Source organism: Aquarana catesbeiana, linkage group LG02, assembly GCF_042186555.1.
Source record: "Aquarana catesbeiana isolate 2022-GZ linkage group LG02, ASM4218655v1, whole genome shotgun sequence".
NCBI lineage: Eukaryota > Metazoa > Chordata > Amphibia > Anura > Ranidae > Aquarana > Aquarana catesbeiana.
In genome coordinates, this window is record NC_133325.1 from 770,259,333 (window position 1) to 770,285,599 (window position 26,267).

General features: G+C 44.0%; 1 protein-coding gene across 1 annotated transcript in view; it reads left to right on the plus strand.

Moving 5' to 3' along the window:
* LOC141130113 (uncharacterized) overlaps positions 1 to 26,267 on the plus strand; it is a 43,604-nt gene that overhangs the window by 16,218 nt on the left and 1,119 nt on the right. Inside the window, exons 2-4 of the mRNA XM_073618068.1 lie at positions 6,299 to 6,634; positions 13,650 to 13,781; positions 16,845 to 16,879. Of these exons, the coding sequence (XP_073474169.1) occupies positions 6,299 to 6,634; positions 13,650 to 13,781; positions 16,845 to 16,879 (503 nt within the window). The remainder of the gene's footprint in view (positions 1 to 6,298; positions 6,635 to 13,649; positions 13,782 to 16,844; positions 16,880 to 26,267) is intronic.

Here is a 26,267-nt window from a genome sequence, read left to right on the forward strand (position 1 = left end):
CAAGATCAGACTTGGACACCTTTCCCACCGAAAATCCTCTGGGTTACTGGGTCTTGAGGATGGATCACTGGCCAGAGCTTGCACAGTATGCAATTGAGCTACTGGCCTGTCCTGCATCCAGCGTTCTTTCGGAACGCACATTCAGTGCTGCTGGAGGCGTGGTAACCGATCACAGGGTGCGTCTGTCCACCGACTCGGTCGATCAGCTGACCTTCATAAAAATGAATGAGTCTTGGATCACCACCAGCTACCAAGCACCTGATGCTGATGTAACCGAATAATTTTTTTTGAAATCTCAGATCCCTTCAAAGACTGCTTATGCTGATGCTGAGTGACTATCCCTGAGTAATTATCCTCTTCCTCCTCAATCATCACGCTGATAGCTTGTAAGAACATTTTTGGTTCTGGGCGCCACCACCAGTGCCTAAGGCACAATTTTTCAGCCCCTGTCTAACAGGGGCGTGTAATTACAATTTTTGATGTAATACTTTGCAGCAGGGCTCGTTCCTGCATTCCAACTAGAGTGTCTGTGAGGGGTTGCAGTGTTGTGGCACCAGCACCAGTGCCTAAGGCCCAATTTTTCTGCCCCTGTCTAACAGGGGCGTGTAATTACAATTTTTGATGCAATACTTTGCAGCAGGGCTCGTTCCTGCGTTCCAACTAGAGTGTCTGTGAGGGGTTGCAGTGTTGTGGCACCAGCACCAGTGCCTAAGGCCCAATTTTTCTGCCCCTGTCTAACAGGGGCGTGTAATTACAATTTTTGATGCAATACTTTGCAGCAGGGCTCGTTCCTGCGTTCCAACTAGAGTGTCTGTGAGGGGTTGCAGTGTTGTGGCACCAGCACCAGTGCCTAAGGCCCAATTTTTCTGCCCCTGTCTAACAGGGGCGTGTAATTACAATTTTTGAAGCAATACTTTGCAGCAGGGCTCGTTCCTGCGTTCCAACTAGAGTGTCTGTGAGGGGTTGCAGTGTTGTGGCACCAGCACCAGTGCCTAAGGCCTAATTTTTCAGCTCCTGTTCAACAGGGGCATGTAATTACAATTCTTGATCTAATATTTCACAGCAGGGCCCTGTGAGGGCTTACAGTGTTGTGGCCACAGCAACACCTAAGGCCCAAATTTCTGCTGAGTATATAGGGCAGGACCCTACTTTCAAACATCTAACTTACAAACGACTCCTACTTGCAAACGGAAGGAGACAACAGGAAGTGAGATGAAATCTACCCCTAGGAAGGGAAATTCTCTCCTGTAAGAGTTAATATGGGAAAACAATTTCTCCTTTCCACTGATGCTTTCCAATCCTTGTTCCACAAAAAAACCCAAATTTTCAAAAAACATTTTTCATTGGGACAAAAAAGTGAGGTGAAATCTTCTGAAGAGGAGGAAAGACAGCAAAACAAATGTCACAGGGGTGATAACCCTTCCCTATGTTTTCCAAAAAGCTTAGAAAAGATTTTTTGGCTGGAGCTAAACACGTTAAAAATGTTCAAAATTACAAACAGATTCTACTTAACAACAAACCTACAGTCCCTGTCTTGTTTGCACCGCCTGTATACTGCTGTTCAGAGTATATAGGGCCTGGTGGCCCCACACCTTTCCTTATTTTAATTTGGGTGCGGGGTTCCCCTTAATATCCATACAAGACCCTAAGGGCCTGGTAATGGACTGGGGGGTACCCATGCCGTTTGTCTCACTGATTTTCATCCATATTGCCATGACCCGACATGACATTAAACCCGCAAGCAGTTTTAAATGAGATTTTTTCCTTTAAAAATGACATTTGGTGCAGGGACTGTTCTAAACATGGGAAACACGCGTCACTTTACAGGCATACTATAGACACCCCCCAGGTACGATATTTAAAGGAATATTTCACTTTTTTTTTTTTTACTTTAAGCATCATTAAAATCACTGCTCCCGAAAAAACGGCCGTTTTTAAAAGTTTTTTTTGCATTGATACATGTCCCCTGGGGTAGGACCCGGGTCCCCAAACCCTTTTTAGGACAATACCATGCAAATTAGCCTTTAAAATGAGCACTTTTGATTTCGAACGTTCGAGTCCCATAGACGTCAATGGGGTTCTAACGTTCGTGCGAACTTTCGGTCCGTTCGCGGGTTCTGGTGCGAACCGAACCGGGGGGTGTTCGGCTCATCCCTATTCCTGATGCATTTCCTGGAGTAAAGTCTACTTCTTGCGGGGAAATAATGACACATAAGAATGTTACTATCCTTTAGTTTGATCTCCTTCAAGGCAACACCAATATTCTACAGCAGCCATTCTCATCCATGAATCTGTGGGACCCAGGGGTTCCTCCAGAGGTTGTTAGCAGTTCTTTGAGCTATGGCTGATTGACCCCCCACCTGTTGGTGTCTGAATAGTTTTGAGTCAAACTCCACTTGACAGAGCTAGCAGCTTGACCCCAATGATTTTCTTAGCTGTCTGAAAAGGTGGGATTCTGACCACCACTATAAAGGGGGCATTCTTTCCTCTGACCACCAATGTAGGGGCATTATTTTAGGGTTTCCTACAAGGGAAAAAAGTTGAAAAAGGCTGTTCTCTTTTATCTCTGTTATAAGGGCTATCACCCCAAGTACTTTTTGAAAAAAATACTTGTGGGTATAGTCAGTGAGTTTCTTTGTATTAATTCTTCGTGGTCCACATAAATTGGGGAATGATAGGTGTGTGTCCTTTGTCTACATACTTTGTATTTAGAGGTGTCCCTTTTTCTCATCTTCAATTATTGAGAAGTAAGGACGTGCTTCTAGTTTGTATCAAAAAATGGCCCCATTTTCTGAAATATTGTCTGCGTATAACCCAAGACTGTCTTATAATTGGATGGAAGGTCCCCTTTTAGAACCAAATCTCTATGTTCATCTTTTCTACTCAATGGTCCCACTTTTTGATCAGATGAACACACCTCTATATAAAATGCTTCAACTACCGAAAGTGTCTTAATAAATTAAAGTGGAATTCCAGTGAAATACTAACTAAGCCTAAACCTGCTCCCACCCCCATTCTAAGTCTATTCTATCTATTTTCTGAAAGGAAAGATCTGTATACTTATTCTGAGGCCGCTCTGGTCCAGTCACACAATCAGGTCTCAACGCTGGCTTCAGTGTAGAGGAGGGACAGAAGACAACAGATACCCCATAGTAAGCCTATGGGTGATGTCATCATCCAGGCTCTGCAGCTGTTGTTGGTGATCTCTTCTTTACACTGAATCCAGCTGCTGAAGAGCTTATATGACTATATGGGATTGCTCTCAGCATAGGGAAGTATTGACTCCTTTCTTTTACAGGGTAGTTATATTAAGCTTAGAATGAGGGTGGGAGGTGGTTCAGGGTTTGTTAGTATTTGACTATACTTCCACTTTAAGGTATATATTTATCAATGTTTTCACCTGACTTTCATCCATGATTCATACATTTATTCCCAAAGGATTCAATCAGAAAAAGTGTAAATCTTGGGTGAATGTGTGTGAACATTGGGTGAAATCCAATAAACATACCCCTACATGTTTCATCTAAATGACTGTATTTGTTATTTTAACAATTGTCAATATAATGGAAAGGAAGGTGACACAAAGATGTGGGTTTTACTGATAATTTTTTTGCTAAATAATTCTTCATAGTTCATAGAATTGGGGGCATGGCAAGAGTTTGTCCTTTGTCCGCATTGTGCTAATAACTGTCCCCATCTCAGAAATGCGGGTGTTATGTCTGCCCAAAAGAGGTTATTCAAGTGCGTATTTTGGTGACGGGTACACTTTAAATTAGGAGCATGTTCTATTTTAATTAGCTGTAAATCACTTTCCCTAGTAAGAGATATGAAGCTTTGTACTGTGGGTGATGTGAGCAGCATTGCAAATTTCGAAAAAACACCCACATGACGAGGAGTAATGCCCCAAATAGGCCACATATGAAAGGTGTTCCTGTTAAGAAGTACATACGAGAATTTCAGATTATTGTAAGTAACCTACATTGGCAAGTAGTGACGTGACCACAAAGCAGAATTGAGGTCTGGCATAGTCTGATATACTCTGTACTATCTACAATATAATGTATCAATGAAACATGTAAATCTAGGTGCTTTTAGCATACCCTAAAGCCCTTTTTTATTAGTTTTAGACAGAGCATGGAACAGTTTTTTTTTTTTTTTCATTGAAAACATTATATACAAAATATATGAGGTGAAGTACAGATATACAATAATAGTCCCAATGGCTACAGAGAGCCCACATGAGCCATCTGCCAATTTTTATTATATTAAAGGTTGACATGTGTTCACTATAACTAACTGTGGTGACTGAGACAAAAAACAGATCACAGATACAAACAATCTCACATCCCTTTCTCTCTTCCCCAATAAGCAAGCTACATCACCTTTAGGAGGAGACCAAAAGAAGAGTTACAACATTAAATAGATTGCAGATGGGGAAATTTCATATGTCCTTATTATTATTGGCTCACCAATATCTAAGACTGGTTACCTTAGCTGATTTCATACTATAGGAATGTCATTACCATGCCCATTTAGGAATGTGTGCTGTCTTCCTCAAAAGGTAATACTACTTTTTCTTAGTTATATTTGGTCATTACTTACCCACTAGTTCAGTATATACTACAGCCAAAACTGGAATAAGGTAGTCTTGTCTCAGGGCTGCTTAATGCATGTACCTGGCTTGATCAGCGTGCCAAGCCGCAAAGAGACGGGAGACTCCTTGGCGAAAAGGCATCTATAGCTAATGCCGCGTACACATGACCGGACTTTCCGTCAGAATAGACTCCGACGGTCTGTCCGACGAAGTTCCGCTGAAAGGGACTTGCCTACACACGATCACACCAAAGTCCAACCGCTTAGAACGCGATGACGTATGACGGAACTAGAAGAAGGAAGTTCAATAGCCAGTAGCCAATAGCTGCCCTTGCGTCGTTTTTTGTCCGTCGGGAATAACATACAGACGAGCGGTTTTCCCGATAGGAACTGATTCCGTCGAAAAGATTTGAAACATGTTCTATTTCTAGGTCCGTCAGAATTTTAGAAAGAAAAAATCCGATGAAGCCCACACACAATCGGAATGTCCAACGGAATGATTCCATCGGACCTTTTCTGCCGGAAAGTCCGGTCGTGTGTACGCGACATAAGTATTCCTGTTACATATTACAATATTATTACATTTGTTATCTTTATCTGTTATTATTTTATTAAATGTTATATACAGTTTGATTTTACCTGCGAGTGTTTGTGTGATCTCTCTTTGCTCATCTCGAAAAACCCCAAAAATGTAAACTATCACCTAACTGTGAAAAAATTTTTACTGAGATATAGGTAGATCAGCAACCTGAGATAAGGAAGCATCCAGCCACGGCTGCCATATCTTAGTAAATGTTTTTGGGCAGGCCCAGCCCGTGTAAATTAGTTTATAATTAGGGAGATCAGAGTTGACTAGACAGCAAACGTAGTGCATAGTAGGTGGGATCGACTTCTTCCAGTACAATAAAATGGCTTTCTGGGCATTAAAGAAAAGTAAATGAAACAAGGAGCGGCTGTATGTATGGGGAAATTCTTCTGGAAGTATTTGGTTCTAGGAAGTCCAGACAGGATTCTAGTAGGGTGTGGAAGTCAGACCAAAAAGTCAAAATACGTGGACAAGTCCAAAATAAGTGTATTAGGTTTGCAGATACTTTGCCCCATCTCAGGCAACAAGCTTGGGCTATGGAGCTCACTTTAGAAAATTTAGTAGGGGTATAGGATCATAGAACAGTTAAAACCTCTGTCATGCTTGTCCCATTGAGAACGTTTCCCTTTACTTCCTGCTTGTAGATACAACACAAAATCTCTCCAAAGTCAAAGAAATCTTGGACATTCGTTACTAAAACAAGTGTCTCCCATTGAAAGATTTTCCCTCTATTTCTGTTCCGGTAAAACTCATAATTTTTGACTATTTATCACTCTCAGTCCCGGTGACATCGTTCATCAAGACGAATAGAAGACCCATGGCAGTGTTCAGGCTCAGGCATGAGAAGTGCATTCTAGGAGGAAGAGGGGAAGGTCACATGCCCCTCAATACCCAGAACCACTGGCAATTTCCCAAAGGTTCAGATGGAACAACAGAGTGGTGAGAAAATGAAATAAAGGTGAGTATCAGTGAGTAGGGGCTTGTTTTATCAAGACAGCCTGCCACTGTATGGTGGCCCTAGACATGCATTTATAGTTGGACCCGCATGCATAATCCAACAGTCTTACAATGGCGTTTTCTCAGCTTCTCATAATCTCTATGAACTGCTTTTAATTCCAGGCAATGGAACTTCTTGTATGTCTGCTATAAACAGCTCAACAACAGTACAATATAATACTAGAGCTACACAGCCATTTATACTGAGATGTCCGGTACAGCTTTGCACCAACACACTCCCCAATATCACCTGGTGTAAGGTGAACAAAGAAAATATCTGTGACCCGGTGATAGCTGGGCCAAGGATCTCCCCAGATCAGGAACAGCAGGAAAAAGAAAACTACACTGTTCACATTCTGAAGTTCTACTCCACACAGATAGATGACTCTGGATTGTACAAATGTTTGGTGGTTTATCAGGAGCAACAAATGGTGATAGTGATCAAGGTCAGGGTATTCGGTAAGTTAAGTATTGTAACAAAAATGTTTTAACAGAGTTTCTTTGAAGTACATTTACATTCTTTTTCAATTTGTTTTATTCATATTCATCAGCAAAGCCTGGCCATTTATGGAAAGGGATGAATACTGATAGTGGCAGGGAGTGCAAAATGCATGACAGCGTAGTGGTGGTTAGTCTGCATAGGTGCAGTGGTGGGGAGTGCACATCAGTCGAGTGGTGGGGAATGCACTGTTGGAAGGACAACAGCGTGTAATGTAAAGTTGCTTTATAATGTGAACTATATACTGTATCTCACAAAAGTGAGTACACCCCTCACATTTTTGTAAATATTTTATTATCTTTTCATGTGACAACACTGAAGAAATGACACTTTGCTACAATGTAAAGTAGTGAATGTACAGCTTGTATAACAGTGTAAATTTGTTGTCCCCTCCAAATACTTCAACACACAGCCATTAATGACTAAACCGCTGGCAACAAAAGTGAGTACACCGCTATGTGAAAAAGTCCAAATTGGGCCCAAAGTTTCAATATTTTGTGTGGCCACCATTATTTTTCAGCACTGCCTTAACCCTCTTGGGCATGGAGTTCACCAGAGCTTCACAGGTTGCCACTGGAGTCCTCTTCCACTCCTTCATGACGACATCACGGAGCTGGTGGATATTAGAGACCTTGCGCTCTTCAACCTTTTGTTTGAGGATGCCCCACAGATGCTCAATAGGATTTAGGTCTGGAGACATGCTTGGCCAGGCAATCACCTTTACCCTCAGCTTCTTTAGCAAGGCAGTGGTCATTTTGGAGGTGTGTTTGGGGTCATTATCATGTTGGAATACTGCCCTGCGGCCCAGTTTCTGAAGGGAGGGGATCAGTATGTCACAGTACATGTTGGTATTCATGGTTCCCTCAATGAACTGTAGCTCCCCAGTGCCGGCAGCACTCATACAGCCCCAGACCATGACACTCCCACCACCATGCTTGACTGTAGGGAAGACACACTCTGTACTCCTCACCTGGTTTGCCGCCACACACGCTTGACACCATCTGAACCAAATAAGTTTATCTTGGTCTCATCAGACCACAGGACATGGTTCCAGTAATCCATATCCTTAGTCTGCTTGTCTTCAGCAAACTGTTTGCAGGCTTTCTTGTGCATCATCTTTCCTTCTGGAACGACAGCCATGCAGACCAATTTGATGCAGTGTGCGGCGTATGGTCTGAGCACTGACAGGCTGACCCCCCACCCCTTCAACCTCTGCAGCAATGCTGGCAGCACTCATACGTCTATTTCCCAAAGACAGCCTCTGGATATGACGCTAAGCACGTGCACACAACTTCTTTGGTCGACCATGACGAGGCCTGTTCTGAGTGGAACCTGTCCTGTTAAACCGCTGTATGGTCTTGGCCACCGTGCTGCAGCTCAGTTTCAGGGTCTTGGCAACCTTCTTATAGCCTAGGCCATCTTTATGTAGAGCAACAATTCTTTTTTTTTAAGATCCTCAGAGTTCTTTGCCATGAGGTGCCATGTTGAACTACCAGTGACCAGTATGAGAGATTGAGAGCGATAACACCAAATTTAACATACCTGCTCCCCATTCACACCTAAGACCTTGTAACATTAACGAGTCACATTTTCACTTGGGGGTCTGCTCACTTTTGTTGCCAGCGGTTTAGACATCAATGGCAAATACTCAGCTAATATGCACATGTGTGCAGTGGTGGGGAGTGCACATGGGTGCAGTAGTGAGGAAAGCACATAAGTGCACTGGTGGGGACTCTGGGGAGTGTGCATTGGCCCAGCCTTGCTTCCTTGACATTCTATAGTGAAGGAACTACAGACTAAGAAGAGATGGGAGAAAGGCAATCAGAAGAGCCTGTACTGAAGGCAGTCACCGGTAGAGGAGGGATGGGCACTGTCCTGAGATGTGGATGGCACAGAATTTTGATGCCCATATCTACATTAGCTGCCATTGCTACAAAAACCCAGCGGTTTCTTAAAAAATTCCAACTTAAAAAGTAAACACATTGGAGTGGATATACTAAAACTGGAGAGTGCAAAATCTGGTGCAGCTCTGCATAGAAACCAGCTTTGAGGTTTTTTTGTCAAAACTTAAAGCAGTTGTATACCCGCACAAAAATGTTTTTTTTTTTAAAACAAAAAGCAAAAAAAATCTGTAAGGCAAAGGCATAATGAGCTAGTATGCAGCACATACTAGCTCATTATGAAATACTCAACCCGGCATCTGATCCCGGTCCACGCTGAGGGAGCTGACATGTTCCCTCAGGCATTTCTTCCGGGTTCGCAGCTCTGGCACTGTGAGTGGTCAGAGCCATGATGACGTCACTCCCGTGCGTGCGCGCCGGGAGTCTTCTTCTTGGCAAGGTCTGGCAGCATCTTCCGGACCTTCAGCCGGGCCCTAACAACGCATGACGTCAGCGGCTGCATGCAAAGTAAATATCTCCTAAACCGTATAAGTTTAGGAGATATTCGCTTTACCTACAGGTAAGCCTTATTATAGGCTTACCTGTAGGTAAAAATTAAAAAAAAGGGTATACAACCACTTTAATTGAATAAGCTAGAAGGTGATTGGCTACCATGCACAGCTGCAAAAGATTTAGCACTCTCCAGTTTTAGTAAATCAACCTCAATTTCTTCTAACCCTTTTTTTAAATTTTTTTTTTACATTTATAGTTTTTATTTCGCTCGTCAGCAAAGCACATAGTACAGTACAACAGAAAGTAGTGTGCCAAACATAGCGCATCAATAACAGTCATAAGGTACATAGCAGTGAGATCAATGAAAAATTTCAATATACGGTACATTCGGAACCGTGTCATCTTGTACACCTCTGAAACCATTACAGATCTGAATACATGGATAGGTAAACATTTTTAATAATATGCTTCACCACTATTTATACTCTGCCCTGCCCAACTGATCTATTGCACCTTGTATATTATTATTCTGAGCAAGTAGTCTAAATTTTAGGCTAAAAATAATTAAGAAATTTGAACTTCAGTTTACTTACTAAAGAAATCTGCTTGACGTAAAATTATGACTCAATTTTTTTTTTTTAAACTTGCTTCCTCCTTTGCAGTGGTGTGCTATGGTTTAACTTCACTACTCCTTCTCATAATGCAATAGGCGTTTTAAAGTGCTTGTAAAGCCTTAAGGTTTTTCACCTTAATGCATTACTTCTGTGCTGCAGCTGCCCCCCCCCCCCCAGCCCCCACTCCTTTTTTCTTACCTGAGCCCGATCCGATCCAGCGATGTGTACGAGCGAAGCCGCTGTTGCCCTCCCCATTAGACAGATTGATAGCAGCGGGAGCCATTGGCTCCCGCTGCTGTCAATCAAAAGCTGTGACACGGGAGCGGGGGGCGGAGCCAAGTCCAGCTGTCCATGTTAATGGATGCAGCAGCGGGACTCAGGCACACAATGAAGTAGAGGGGCTTGGAGTGCCAGTGGGGGATCCCAGAAGAATAGGATTGGGGCTGCTCTATGCAAAACAATTGCACAGAGCAGGCGAGTATAACATGTTTATTATTTGTATTCCAAAAAAAGTGAGGGCTTACAATTACTTTAAGGTTGAGATACTAAAGCAACAGAAGCTGTTTACTCTAAAATAAATGTGTACTGACTTGGGTACAATCTGCCTGCCCAAATCATCTATGGCCAGCTTTAGTTCTCATGCTTTGTGAAAAGGTAAATTAACCCTTTAACCGCTTCCCGACTGCCTCACACAGATATACTGCGGCCAAACGGCACGTACAGGCAGAATCACGTACCTGTGCATTGCCCTTTAAGAGGCGGCTTGCGGTCGCTCCGTGAGCGTGATCGCGGGTCCCGCGGACTCGATGTCCGTGGGGATACCCGCGATCGTCTCACGGAGAAGAAGAATGGGGAGATGCTAATGTAAACAAGCATTTCCCCGTTCTGCCTAGTGACAGGACACTGATCACAGCCCCCTGTAATTGGGAGCGGTGATCAGTGTGGTGTCACACACAGCCCCTCCCCCCCACAGTTAGAATCACTCCCTAGGACACACTTAACCCCTACAGCGCCACCTAGTGGTTAACCCCGTCACTGCCAGTCACATTTACACAGTAATCAATGCATTTTTAATTGCACTGATCGCTGTATAAATGTGAATGGTCCCAAAATCGCGCCAAAAGTGTCCGATCTGTCCGCCATAATGTCGCAGTCATGATAAAAATTGATGATCGCCGCCATTACTAATAAAAAAAAAAAAATTATTAACAAAAATGCCATAAAATGATTCCCGATTTTATAAACGCTATAACTTTTGCGCAAACCAATCAATAAACGCTTATTGTGATTTTTTTTTTAATCAAAATTATGTAGAAGAATACATATCGGCCTAAACTGAGGAAAAAAATGTTTTTTATATATTTTTTGGGATATTTATTATAGCAAAAAGTAAAAAATAATGCGTTTTTTTTCAAAATTGTCGCTATTTCTTTGTTTATAGCGCAAAAAATAAAAACCGCAGAGGTGATCAAATACCACCAATAGAAAGCTCTATTTGTGAGAAAAAAAGGACGTCAATTTTGTTTGGGAGCCACGTCGCACGACCGCACAATTCAAATCGCAGAAAGTGCTCTGGTCTTTGGCCAGCCAAATAGTCCGGGGCTTAAGTGGTTAAATACCCAAACAAGTGCAAGAGAAAAAATAATATTTTATTTGCATGCAAAGGTACACCTCATTCACTAAGCTAAGGGAACATGCATTTTGTGCAAGTCTTGTGAAACCCAGATGAGACAGTTGGCAGAATTAAGAGGACTAAATCTTCAAGAGGGCCACATTATGTCTACCGTGGGCTGTTTTATATGTACTTAGGGCTACACATACTTACTTCCAGAAAAAAGATTAAGGCATTTCTAAACATAACACTAAATATCATAGTAAAAATTGCAGCTTACAATATTTAATGCCAGGGAAAGGCGCCATAAAACATTTAATAACATATTTAGCTGTAAATTTTGCAGGTTAACTTAGATTGAAAAGATTTAACTGGAGAACACTTGGGAGAACACTTGAATCTTTTTTTTTATCTCTAAAGCATTCAGAAGCTGTTGATTACACAGCAAGTCCTGGCTGTAATTTTGACAGCCGAGAATTGCCAGTAAGGGTGGTGTGGGGGAAGCAGCAGTAGGGGTCTAGGGGAGAAGGACAGGACATGCTATGTATGCCCTGTGTATTTTAATACCTTTTATTTTGGATGTAAGTAGCACACCCCAAAGTCCACAACTAGTTAAACTACTGAGGGCCACAGAGAAAAAGCAGGAAGTCCCTATGTGGCTTATAAAATACCAGTCTGACGTGTCTGCTTTACAATATGAGCATGTTCTATTACTTAAAGTGTTACTAAACCCAGGGCCCTTCATTCACTATATCTGGTCTCCCACAGTACACATAACATGATAATGCATTTGTTTTAATAAATATAAACTGCTATATACCTTTTTTCATCAGCAGTATATAGCAGTCTTGTGACTTCTATCAGTGTCCAGTCGAGCACTGGTTAAAGCTTGTGGAAGGAATTTTCATTCTACTCTGACTGTCCTATGAGACTGCAGGACCCCTGACCCTCTGTCTGGACAGTGCTGGTTGGCCCTGTACTGATCGCATGCACCCTCCCAAGAAAAAGAAAAAACTCTCTAGCAATATACACCAAACTGAGTATGCGCAGAATACCCCCAAGGCTCTGTTCTATCGGCAGATGGATTGGGGACAGTGGAAGGAGGGGAGGATCAGAGAAGACAGCCTTTTTACACAATGAGGAGGATTAACCCCTAAGGTTCTACAGTGAGTATGTTTGAAAAAAGTGAAAAAATGATTGAGAAACAATCTTTTTAAAGTAAACTAATACATAAAGAGCTTCAAAATGACCTTAGGAATACATATGAGACACAAATTAACATGTTACTAAACCCAGGAGCCTGCATTCACTATATCTGGTCTCCCACAGTACACAGAACATGGGAATGCAATTATTTTAGTAAATATAAACTGCTAAGAATATAGCAGTCTTATGACTTCTATCAGTGTCTGGTTAAAGCTTGTAAGAGGAGTCTTCATTCTCCTCTGACTGTCCTATGAGGCTGCAGGACCCCTGACCCTCTGTCTGGACAGTGCTGATTGGCCCTGTGCTGATAACATGCACCCTCCCAAAAAACAAAACTCTCTAGCAACATACACCAAACTGAGCATGTGCAGAGTGACTCCAAGGCTCTGTACTATCAGGATATGGATTGGGGACTGTGGAAGAAGGGGAGGATCAGAAAAGACAGGATCAAACAGCCTTTTTACACAATGCAGAGGATTAACCCCTTAGGCTCCACAGTGAGTATAACAAGCATGCTTTACTGCATATACAGACTGATTTTACTGTTGTGGGTTTAGTAACACTTTAAGTAAATTCCTGCAGTTTCTTCTCTCCTAAACACTGAAGAGATATCAGACGGTGCAATGACTCCAATGGGGTTGATTTACTAAAGAGATAGAGCATGTTGACTTTGTAAAATTAATGTTTGCTTAACTAAGGATAATAGAGTGAAGTTGTGTTCATTTTGGGTAACCAGTAATGTGGAAGGAAAAGTAAAAAAAAAAAAAAAAAAAATTAAATTCCTGCTGATATTTCTGAGTAATCAACAGTGGGATTTGTTGTAACGTTGGAACCTTTTATTTTTTTTACTTTTGGGATATTGTAGTAGGAACCTGCATGGAGTCAGTAGCTCTAGGCTTTGGTTTGAGCCAGGACATTGCAGATAAGTATTTAAAATGGCCCTAGAGTGAAATTTTATTTATATAGTACAATTATTGTGGACATACAGTAGCCAGTCACAGTGGGAACAATTTCCTTAACTAGAGGAATATGGCATATCAAGCATTTTTTCCTGCAAAATAATTGCCTTTAAATAGCTGAAATACAACATATGAATCAGGAAAAAGTATTATGGTACATAATAAAATACATTTTTCTTACCTCTTTTTAGATGGTCCCAGGCCAAAACCCTTCGTTGGCGATACCAGCAAAACCTGGACTACATACTTCTTCATAGCAGTGCGGATAATCATTGTCATAGTGATTTCTGCTTTATTATATGGCTACCTACGGGAGGTCAAAGGTAAGATCCAGAATCTGATCTCTGGGCAACCTGGGCACTTAAAAGGTGAATGACCAGTTAGAACAGGTATCCCAAGGGAGGAGTCTGATGGGAGACATTTGGGTTTTGCTCATAACTGGGAAAAGTTTTCAATCAGTTAGGACTCCTGTAGAGTCAATAGCTGCAGAGGCAGACACGTAGGGACATGGATACTGATAAGGGAAGGAGGCATAGGCGTCGTTAAGGGGTGGCTATTGAGGCTGGAGCCCCGAATGTGGGGTCAATAGCCCCAAGTGTCTAAGCGGGGCCAGCTTTTTGTGTAAAGAGAAAGGGAGAAAGGAAGGACAGCAGCGGCGGCAGCCGCATTTTACCTTCTGTGTGATCCGGCCATTGCAGGGCCGCCCACTGCACTGTTACTCTCTCTCTCTCTCCCCCCCTCTCCCTCTCTCCCAAATAAGTAATATTCAGTTAAATTGCTATTAACTATGCTCTCTAATACATGTAGAATTACAATGGGTGCTGATTTTCTTGCTTTTCATGGGCACAGTGGCTGCATTTGGTGGAGCACAGCAACTGATAATATATATATTATATACATGTGTATGTCAGCCCAAGCGTATGAGTTTCTTTACTTCGCTGCTATGGGCTCTAGCCCCAGTTCCTTTGTAGACCTAGCAACGCCCCTGGAAGGAGGTACAGGAAGGGGCTCTTTGCTGAAACCCCCCTTTTTTTCTTTTGACAAGGGTAGCCTTGGTTACTCTCCCGCTGGTGACATCACTCCAAACATCCTGCCATCCAACCACTCAACTGCCCAGAGTCAGACAGGTGGGATCTAGGGGAGAGACCATCTGTGAGGAATCATGGACAAAGGATGGTGGGGTCAGACAGGTGGAAGAAGGTGGGGTGGCAGAAGTCTGCATAGGTGCTCCATTTGGCAGGATGCAGGTAGTCTGCCTCTGACCTGAAGCCCCATTTTCATCATAATACCAAGAGCATACCATTGTGATGACTCTACCCCCAGCTGGTCCCCTGGTGGTTTATGAAGGGGCATCATCAATAGCCTGACAGCATATCTTCTCTGGGGGGGATCTGTTTACAGAGGAGTCCAGTCATTTAGAAAGAAAGAGAAAGTTATTTTGCTTCTAAAGCAATCACAATGAGAGCACTTGAGGAAATTAAGAGTCTAGGGGTGCTTCGCTGCCCTGTACCCTATAAGGGGCAAAAGAAGGATTCTTGACTGAAGAAAATTTGGAATAAAAGTTGTTAGATATACAGAGGAGGGAGAAGCCATGTTGGCAGTTCTATTGTCCTTTATTTGTAGCCCCTCCTTTGTTGATGTAGTGGGTGGAGTTGGTGTCCTTTTTAATACAAGCTGTGGGTGGGACCTAGCAGGTCAGGTATTGGAACAGGTCACCCCCTGACCAACACTATGTAGGTCTGGAGCCTGTGCACAAGTGAGAGAGAGCTTCTGTGGGACTGAACTGCCAGGAGGTTTGAAATCGACACATACTGTAATTGTTGATTTACTAAAATTGGAGAATGCAAAATCTGGTGCAGCTCTGCTTAAAAACCAATCGGCTTCCAGGTTTTTTTTGTCAAAGTTTATTTGAACAAGCTGAAGTTAGAACCTGATTTGCTACCATGCACAGCTGCTCCAGGTTCTGCACTCAACAGTTTTAGTAACTCAACTCCATTGTGAGAAGATGAAGGAACCTTGCCACCTCTGACCTTCACTTAGCAGGTTCTATGGTTTAGCTCAGGACAGCCTCGGGACCTAAGTTTTAGGAAAACCATATGTGTGGAACCACCTGAGTGGGGAGGTGCAGTTTAATGCGGCAGCAGTAAACACAGAGTTCAATTGCAGAAACAGTATTTGTATTTAGGTTGAAGTTCAACAATTCCCAACAAGTCCAGCAGGATGACACCCGACCAGGAAAACTCACGGGATGCAATCAATGTGTAGCAGAGCAGGTCTCAAGAGTGCCGGCAGTGTCTGTCTTGAGGAGCAGAATGCAGCCTGGCCAGTCTGTGCCCAAAATGGGGAGGTTTCCAGGAAGGAAGGTGTGTACCTATCCTTACCCTACTCGCCTGGAACCTCTCCCTGCCACTAATCACTGTCCCTGCCAAGCTGGTAACGTCCCTATTCTACCCACATTCATAAATGCGTGCCAAGCCCTGAAGCCAGGGCCTTAAATAGGATCTCCCTGAACCAAAATGGCTGCTAGGGTCACATAGGGCGGCAGCATCCAAACAGATCACTTCCCCAGTGACTCAGGAAACCATAGAGGAACCAAGTTCCTCTTGACTTCCTCTCCAACTGCAATGTCGCTGCAGTCGAGCACCACCTACAGTGGAGACAACAGACTTCACCTGCCTACACCTGTGAAAACTGATTGGTAACAACCGGGAAGATGGATTATTGGGACACTACTGTGAACTTGCACTAATTGTTCTGCACTGAGGCTGCGTAATAATAAGATGCATCACTGTGTGTGCTTAAGGTGATGCAATATATCGTTGAAAAGGATCTGGACTGGACATTTTTTATACTGGGTAACAGGCCTCAGGTCGGGAATATGTGGGAAGGCGGGCCTCAGGCCAGGAGAGTGAGAGACACAAGATGGCTGAGTATCTCCAAAAAGACAGGTATGTGACTATCCTATCCAGGGAAGAATCAGGGCGGGACCTTATAACAGCTTGGAGGAAACGCTGTCCATTCCAGGGCCCTTACAGGTGGGGCTGTCAGGTAGGCTGTATAGGGCCCTATGATTTTTAATGGCGGCCCTAAGCAGAGAGGTTGTGTTCAGGCCTGCAGAAGACAGGAACCCAAACCTGAGGAACATTTGAAAGAAAGTGAGTCTGTAGCAATGTTGAGAGTTGACTAGACCAGGAAGTGAGATAAGGTAGCCAAGAGACTGGAAATCTTGTATTGATTTGAAATATTTGCAGCATGGGTGCAATTTTACGTTGGTTCCACTCTACAGATAAATGAAAGGGGGCAGGAAGCCTTCAACAATACTTTAACAGGTTGACTGACTTGAGGGTTCTCTGATGCTGATCCTTACATGTTGTATTATCTTGCAGCAAATCACACACTATTCAAGAGGACATTTAGCAAGGTAAGTGGTAATTACTCTGCACCTATTGGCTAAATCAATATATTAAAAATGTAAGATTTATAAAATAAATCAAATCCATAAAAAAAAATTATATATATGTGTACATACAGTATCTCACAAAAGTGAGTGCACCCCTCACATTTTTGTAAATACTTTATTATATCTTTAATTGTGACAACACTGAAGAAATGACACTTTGCTACAATGTAAAGTAGTGAGTGTACAGCTTGTATAACAGTGTAAATTTGCTGTTCCCTCCAAATAACTCAACACACAGCCATTAATGTCTAAACCGCTGGCAACAAAAGTGAGTACACCCCTCAGACTTTGAGTGGAGGAACCCTTTGCGCTTCGATGGCCAGAGCACCTACGCAGCAGCAGAGCAGGCATAATAGTCCATGGGCCCCCATTCTTAGGTGCTAAAAGTCCACAGGTTAGGGGGCGCAAATTACTTGCCTTGCCCCGGTGCTGACAACCCATGCTACGGCACTGTGAGATACACACGGTTACTATACGTTTGGCCCAACCCTTGAAAAACAAACACATAACTGCATCAATTACACGTGATCTAACTTTATCTGGTGGTTAAAAATAAAATGCTTAGTAATGCTGCCTTTTATTTTTACTTTGTGGGTAGCCACTGTCCAATCCGTAACTATGCTCTAGATGTGTTTTTTTATTTGTTCTTTATATTATTTCATAGGAAACCTTTTCCTGCCACAGGCTTCCGTCATAGATTTTTATTCAACTTTAGATTTTTTTTTTCTCAAACAAAAAGGTTTTTATTAAACACAAAATAAAAGACATACATTCTCCAGAGCAAAATTGGTCCGTAAGGACTGTAGATATTAACATATAAGGAATTAATACATTGCCCACCACATTAGAAATATGAACATAGCCCTTACCCACACAGTCAAAGAAACACCAGAGGGTACTGTTGAGCAAGCACCATTATGCCCTCTCTAAATTACCCTGTAGATAGTCTATCAATTGTTAGAATATTCGATCCATAACCAAGTCTTCCGGGGCTAAGCCCGGTACCTCTAGCCAGGGGGACCATAGTTTCTCAAACTTGCCTCGTTTGCCCCTATGTTGATAGATAAGCTTCTCTAGGCGGATGGTTTCACCCATTTGGGTAATCCATTCTTTCATTGTGGGAGGTTCTGTAGACTTACAGTGCCTCAGAATCATTTTACGGGCTTGAAAGAGGGCCCTGGCAATAGCCTGTTTAGGAATCTCCTCTATTGGGAGGATATCTAGAATACCCAGTAAACAATGTTTGGGGTTTTCCAGAATCTGGACCTGAAAGACCCTATTAAGAGTATCTATAACCTGCCTCCAATACAAGTGTAGCTTCAGACATCTCCATAGAAGGTGTATCAAATCCCTATGATCCCTACAGCATCTGGTACAGGTGGGATCCGATCTCAGCTCCATGCGGGCCAATCTAGCTGGGATTTAATGTACTCTCAAAATTATATAAAGCTGAGACAGACGTTGAGCCATATTCAAGGATTACCGGGGGACCGCCTGTAGAGCTTCTTCCCACTGTTCCCCCTCAAATGCCCCAACATCTTGTTCCCATTAAGACACCACCCTGAGAGGGGAGTCCTGGAGGAAGAGATTGGGAAGCATGGCGTAGCAACACGATATAAACCCTTTATATGTGGTGACCTCAAATAGATAATTAAAGGCAGGAGTTGACTGCATAGACCATTGATCTGCTCCCCTTTGGGTCCTGTCTGCATGCTGAAGTTGCAGATAATAGAAGTGCATGGATAAGGGGAGTCTGAAATCCGTAAAATAATTATTATCCCAGATGGGGCTATATCGAGTATACCCTGTAACCCTCTGCATCATCTGAGCCTTGTTCCAAATTTTCTGCATAAGGTGTATGTAGGGTACAATTTGTTAGACTTACTAAAATGTTTCCAATCCTTCAGCCACCCCCCTCATAGTGGTAAAACTAAGAAGCCGAGCGGAGGAGTCTAGTAAGTTCACTATGTGTAGCAATTGTGAGGCTAAATAATAAAACCAGGGGATGGGCAACGCCAACCCTCCGTTATATTTCGGGCGCTGTAGTTGCTCCAGCCTTATTCTAGCAGGTTTAGAATGCCATATGAGAGATCCGAATGGCCGCTACAGGGGCGGAATACAATAATTGTACCCAAGCATTAATTTGTTCGCCAAACCCAAATTTATGCATGACTGCGCATAAATATTCCCATTCAATGCTATCATAAGCCTTATGGGCATCTAGGGACAGCAGTGCTCGATCGCCAATATTATCCGCTGGAGACTGAATGTTCAGAAAAAGTCTGATAGCTGTAGATTTTTGGGGCATGAATCCTGATTGGTCTGAATGGATAATAGATGAAATCACCTTGTTGAGGCATAACGCTAATGCCCCGTACACACGGTCGGACTTTGTTAGGACATTCCGACAACAAAATCCTAGGATTTTTTCCGACGGATGTTGGCTCAAACTTGTCTTGCATAGACACGGTCACACAAAGTTGTTGGAAAATCCGATCATTCTGAACGCGGTGACGTAAAACACGTACGTCGGGACTATAAACGGGGCAGTGGCCAATAGCTTTCATCTCTTTATTTATTCTGAGCATGCGTGGCACTTTGCCCGTCGGATTTGTGTACACACGATCGGAATTTCCGACAACGGATTTTGTTGTCGGAAAATTTTATATCCTGCTCTCAAACTTTGTTTGTCGAAAAATCCGATGGAAAATGTATGATGGAGCCTACACACGGTCAGAATTTCCGACAACAAGGTCCTATCACACATTTTCCATCGGAAAATCCGACCGTGTGTACGGGGCATTACACTTTGGCTAGAATCTTTACATCATTTTGCAGGAGAGATATAGGCCTATATGAGCCAGGATCAAGAGGGTCTTTGGCTTCAATACCAGTACAATATTGACCCTGGTCATAGATAGAGGGAGGGAACATCGTTGAACACCTTCAAGAATTCCACAGGTATGGACCGGAAACTCATTGGTGACCATCCAGACTGTAAGTCAGGCACAAGCCTAACCCCTTGGAGGTTGTAGTAAAAAACATGTAGTGTTCTGGAGAAACGCTGCCAAAGAAACCAAGTACAGTACAGTGGTGGTTCTAACTGCTTCGGCCTGCCTCGATGCAATAGCCATTCGGGAGTAGTAAAGTTAATGACCTGCGCTTGCCATTTAGCTATTGTATCCTGGGTATTAGATATAGCTAGGCACCAAACTGGCAACATGAAGCCTTGAGCAAAATGGGACAACAGGTCCCCCAACTATCTGTATGACCGCTAATGGCGGAGAGCATTTGAGTTGGCATCCAGCCAAGCCGAAGCCTCCACAGCATTCTCAAAAAAGTGTGCCTGCCCCTCGGAGGCGATACGAAGTTTAGCAGGATAAAGCATAGCATAGGAGGCCTGTAGTTGCAGATATTTTTTAACATTGCAAAAACGCGATCTGCGCTTCTGGACCTCCGCCGTGAAGTCAGGGTAAAACGATATTCTTGTGCCATTGTACTGTATATTTCTGCGTTCTCGGGCCAATCTCAGGATGATTTCTCTGTCCCTGTAGTTCAGGAGCCTCGCCAGAAGTGGACACGGAGGATGTCCTGGTGGCAATGGTCTAGTGGGAACTCTATGAGCCCGTTCCACGGCATATAAGTGGGTGAAGGCCTGTACGCCAAAGATTTCCTTCAGCCATTGTTCTGCAAATTGAGTGGGGTCACGACCCTCCACCCTCACAGGCAACCCCACGATTTGCACATTATTGTGGCTTAAGCGATTCTAAAGTCCTAGGCTCGCATATCTGTGGCCTTAGCTAGGCATGCAGCTGACTGTGGATCTCTGATCATATTGGGAAGCTTGTCTTTTATGTCACTGATCCTGGACTTGGTGGCTGTTGTTCTCTCCCTTATCTTTTGTAAGTCCTGTCTGATTAGACTGACCTCCTCTTCTAGCCCACGAACTGTTCTTGCAGGTTATTAACTGATGCTGTGCATTTATTAACAGCTCTTAGAATTGCAGCTAATGTGTGTTGTTCTCCCCCTCCTCCTCCTCAGGTTCCTCAGAGTCCACCAGCTCAGTGGCATAGTTAACAGTCTGGTCTAACAGAGTGGCAGCTCCCTGCCTGTCCTCTCTCTCCTCCATGTCAGGTTCAAGGGGCTCTGTATGAGTGCCAGCCTCCGCATGTCCTGCTTGGTCTGATCTCTCTGCCATCTTCAGGGCATAGTACCTCATGTCCCTGGGAGGGTCCCTGGTAAGTTTGGGGGAATTACTCACCCCCTCCTTGTATTTCTCCCCTCCTCGTGCTCTCTGTGCAGAGCCTGCCGTGGCGCCATGTTGGAAATCCATCCGTGGGCCGTCTCCTTTGTTTACGCGGGTTAACATGTCTCTAGGGCAACAGGTAATGCGAGTAGGAGCTGCTGCTAGCATTTCCTGAGGATATGGAGCCAAAACCGGGTGTTACACACTGCTGGAAACCGGATCAGTGAAGGATAATTGCAGGAGCCCTGTGAAAAAGCGGCTGCTCACATGTTGAGCTGGCCACGCCCCCCTTCAACTTCGATTTTAGTTTATTATTAGTTTAGTTTATTAGTTTTTCTATATTTCTGATTGCAGGGCTTTAGTTAAGCTACAGTGTATCCGGAAAGTATTCACAGCACTTCACTTTTTCCACATTTTGTTATGTTACAGCCTTATTCCAAAATTGATGAAATGCATTATGATCAAAATTCTACAAACAATACCCCATAATGACAACATGAAAGATGTTTGTTTGAAATCTTTGCAAATTTATTAAAAATAAAAAACAAAAAAAAAAAAAAGTATTCACAGCCTTTGCCATGACACTCAAAATTGAGCTCAAGTGCATCCTGTTTCCACTGCTCATCCTTGAGATGTTCCTACAACTTGATTGGAGTCCACCTGTGGTAAATTCAGTTGATTAGACATGATTTGGAAAGGCACACACCTGTCTATATAAGGTCCCACAGTTAACAGTGCATGTCAGAGCGCAAACCAAGCCATGAAGTCCAAGGAATTGTCTGTAGACCTCCGAGACAGGATTGTATAGAGGCACAGATCTGGGGAAGGGTACAGAAATCTTTTTGCAGCATTGAAGGTCCCAATGAGCACAGTGGCCTCCATCATCCGTACATGGAAGAAGTTTGGAACCCCAAGGACTCTTCCTGGAAAAGCAGCCCCCCCGGCCAAGCTGAGCGATCGGGGGAGAAGGGCCTTAGTCAGGGAGGTGGCCAAGAACCCGATGGTCACTCTGACAGAGCTCCATCATTTCTCTGTGGAGAGAGTACAACCTTCCAGGAGAAAAACCATCTCTGCAGCACTTCACCAATCAGGTCTGTATGGTAGAGTGGCCAGACAGAAGCCACTCCTCAGTATAAGGGCACATGACAGTCCACCTGGAGTTTGCCAAAAAGGTACCTGAAGGACTCTCAGACCATGAGAAACAAAATTCTCTGGTCTAATGAAACAAAGATTGAACTCTTTGGCCTGAATGGCAAGTGTCATGTCTGGAGGAAACCAGGCACCGTTCCTCACCTGTTCAATACCATCGCTACAGTGAAGCATGGTGGTGGCAGCATCATGCTGTGGGAATGTTTTTCAGCAGCAGGAACTGGGGGACTAGTCAGGATTGAGGGAAAGATAAATGCAGCAATGTACAGAGACATCCTTGATAAAAAAAAACCTGCTTCAGAGTGCTCTGGACCTCAGACTGGGGTGAAGGTTCATCTTCCAACAGGACAACGACCCTAAGCGCACAGCCAAGATAACAAAGGAGTGGCTACGGAACAACTCTGTGAATGCCCTGAGTGGCCCAGCCAGAGCCCAGACATGAACCCGATTGAGCATCTCTGGAGAGATCTGAAAATGGCTGTGCACCGACACTCCCCATCCAACCTGATAGAGCTTGAGAGGTCCTGCAAAGAAGAATGGGAGAAACTGCCCAAAAATAGGTGTGCCAAGCTTGTAGCATCATACTCAAAAAGACTTGAGGCTGTAATTGGTGCCAAAGGTGCTTCAACAAAGTATTGAGCAAAGTCTGTGATTACTTATGTACATGGGATTTTTTTCGTTTCTTATTTTTTTTTTTTAAATGCAGATTTCAAACAAACTTCTTTCACATTATCATTATTGGGTAATGAATGAAAAATTTTGAGGAAAATAATGAATTGAATCCATTTTGGAATAAGGCTGTAACATAACAAAATGTGGAAAAAGTAAAGCGCTGTGAATACTTTCTGCATGCACTGTACCTTTAGCTACAGAGCACAGTTCGCAAGTCTCCAGTTCTGCACTGTAGATGTCCATTCTGCTCCCTGCAATTGGCTGCCTGGCATTACATGGCTTAGCGAAAAATAAGTATTGGTTGCCTGCTTCTAGCAGTTTGTGAACTCCAGTGATTACATGAGTGCAGTGTAGCACAGAATCATTATGTATGCCTCCTAGCACTGAATTGAACAGATATGGGAAACCATATGTCTTCCTTAACCCCTTCACGCCGACTGTACGCAAATATGCCTTCTCAGCTTGAAGGGGTTATACCGGGTGATGCCTGCAGCTGCAGGCATCACGCCGGTACCGTTTTTTAGAGCCAACAGTTGGCTTTCTAGTGATAACAACCGATGCAGCTAAAAGCCACTCAGCTGTTATCCTAAGGAGCGAGAAAGGACGGCGCCCCTCCCGCCACCTTCCACGACTCTCCCAGGCTCTCCCGTCCCATCGGGAGGCCCGAGCGAATAGCAGACACATCCGCCGGTTGGCCGAAGACCCGAATGAAGCCGGAATCGGCTTTGATCAGGTCTCCGATCTGGTAACCCGGAAGCAATGTCATGAGATTTTTTTTTTGATATTTTTGTAAAAATAAAAAAAATAAAATAAAATAAATAATCAAAAATATAAATAAAAAAAATGTAAAGCGTCCTGTCCCTCTGTGCTCGCGCGTAAAAGTGAACACATACGTAAGTCGCACCTGCAAATGTAAACGGTGTTCAAACCACACATGTGAGGTATCGCAGCGATCGTTAGAGGGAGAGTAATTCTAGCACAAGACCTCCTCTGTAATTCTAAACTGATACTGTAACCTGTAGAATTTTTTAAAGCGTCCCCTATGGAGATTTTTAAGTACCGTAGTTTGTCGCCATTCCACGAGTGTGCACAATTTCAAAGCATGACATGTTAGGTATCTATTTACTTGGTGTAACATCATCTTTCATAGCGTCGCTTTAACTGACAAATTGCGCGGTCATGCAATGTTTTTTTCCCCACAAACAGAGCTTTCTTTTGGTGGTATTTGCTCATCTCTGTGGTTTTTATTTTTTGCTCTATAAACAAATATACAAAAATACAAAAAAAAATAGCGACATTTTGAAAAAAACTATATATTTTCCTTTTTGCTATAATAAATATCCCCACCAAAAAAGGAAAAAAAAAGTCTTCATCAGTTTAGGCCAATATGTATTCTACATATTTTTGGTAAAATAAAAACGCAATAAGCGTATATTGATTGGTTTGTGCAAAAGTTATAGCGTCTACAAAATAGGGAATAAATTTATGGCATTTTTATTTATTTTTATTTTTTTTACTAGTAATGGTGGCGATCTGCGATTTTTAGCAGGACTGCAACATTGCGGCGGACACATCTGACACTTTTTTGGGACCAGTAACATTTATACAGATATAAAAATGCACTGAATACTGTGTAAATGTCACTGGCAGGGAATGGGTTAACACTAGGGGGCGATCAAGGGGTTAAGTGTGTTCCCTATGTGTGTTTCTAACTGTGAGGGGATGGGACTGATTAGAGGAGGAGCAAGATTGCTGTTCCTACTTAGTAGGGACATACGATCTGTCTCTCCTCCCCTGTCAGAACAGGGATTTGTGTGTTTACACACACAAATCCCTGTTCTGACTCTCGTTTCCACGATCGTGGGTGGCTGACGGCGATCGCGCCCGCCGGCCATGTGCCTTGGGTCCCCCCCGCCATGCAGCGCCTACTATAGCTCTTAAAGGAGCCACTGTACATATATACGGCGATTCGCGCAGGAGAGGCAACCTGCCGCCGTATATATATGGGAGCCGGTCGTGTGTTCTGGCAGGGATAGGGGCAAGGGCGGACTGACAAAACTCAGGACCAAATAAACCAAGGGCCCCCTGTCAGGCCCCGTCCACGACCCACCCCTGACCTTGCCCCTACATATTGCACAAAGTACAACTTCTGCCTTTTTTTTTTAATGGGACCTGGAGGGGGGTCTCTCTAACAGTGTCCATTAGACAGTCTGTTAGAAAGCGTCCCCTCCAGGCCCCATTAAAGTCCACAACAGAGTCCAATGGGACCTGAAGGGGGGTCTCTCTAAAGCTGTCCATTAGAGATTCTCTGTTAGAAAGAGAACCCCCTCCAGGACCCATTAGAGACTACAAAGGAGTCTAATGGGACCTGGAGGGGGGTCTCTCTAACAGAAGCCCTTTAAGTGTCCATTATATAGTCTGTTAGAAAGAGTCCCCCACAGGTCCCATTAGAGTCTACAAAAGGGTATAATGGGACCTGGAGGGGGGCCTCTTTCTAACAGAGTGTACAGTGACCTTCATTAACTCTGGTTCTCACGGGACCCCCACCTTGTGCCATGACTCTCACCCCTGCCCCAACCTCTACAAAGTAGAAATAAAATTGGCACTGTGTATCGCTCCTCTTACCTTAACTATGGGTACTGTACCTGTGGCTGGTTCCCGTGTCCTATGTGGCCGGCTCCTGTGTCCTCTGTGGCTGACTGGCTCCCGCGTCCTCTGTGGATGGTTGACTCCCTGGTGTGGGTGGGTCACTGTGGGTGGCTGGCTGGCATCCTGGCCCTACTGTGGATAACGGGTGGGTCACAGTGGGTGGCTGGCTGTCACCTTGACCCTGCTGTGGGTGGCTTGGGGGCACCCTGGCCCTGCTGTGGGTGGCTTGGGGGCACCTCTGGCCCTGCTGTGGGTCACTGTGGGTGGCTTGGGGCACACTGGCCCTGCTGTGGGTCACTTGGAGGCCCTTGGCCCTGCTATGGGTTCACATTTGGGGGCCCCCTGTACCTGCTGTGGGTCACTTGGGGGCACCCTGGCCTTGCTTTGGGTCACTTGGGGCACCCTGGCTTTGCTGTGGGTCACTTGGGGGGCCCCCTGGTCCTGCTGTGGGTCACTTGGGGGGCCCCTGGCTTTGCTGTGGCTGGCTGGTGGTGTGTCCTACTCCTCTCCTGTTCCAGGCAGTTTAGCAAACGAGGGACTCGGAGGGAGGCAGCGGCCTATCCGGGTACTAATACAGCCTGGGTTTCAGCAGGTGCACAGGCCCAGTGCGCAGAGCAACGCATAATGACGTCG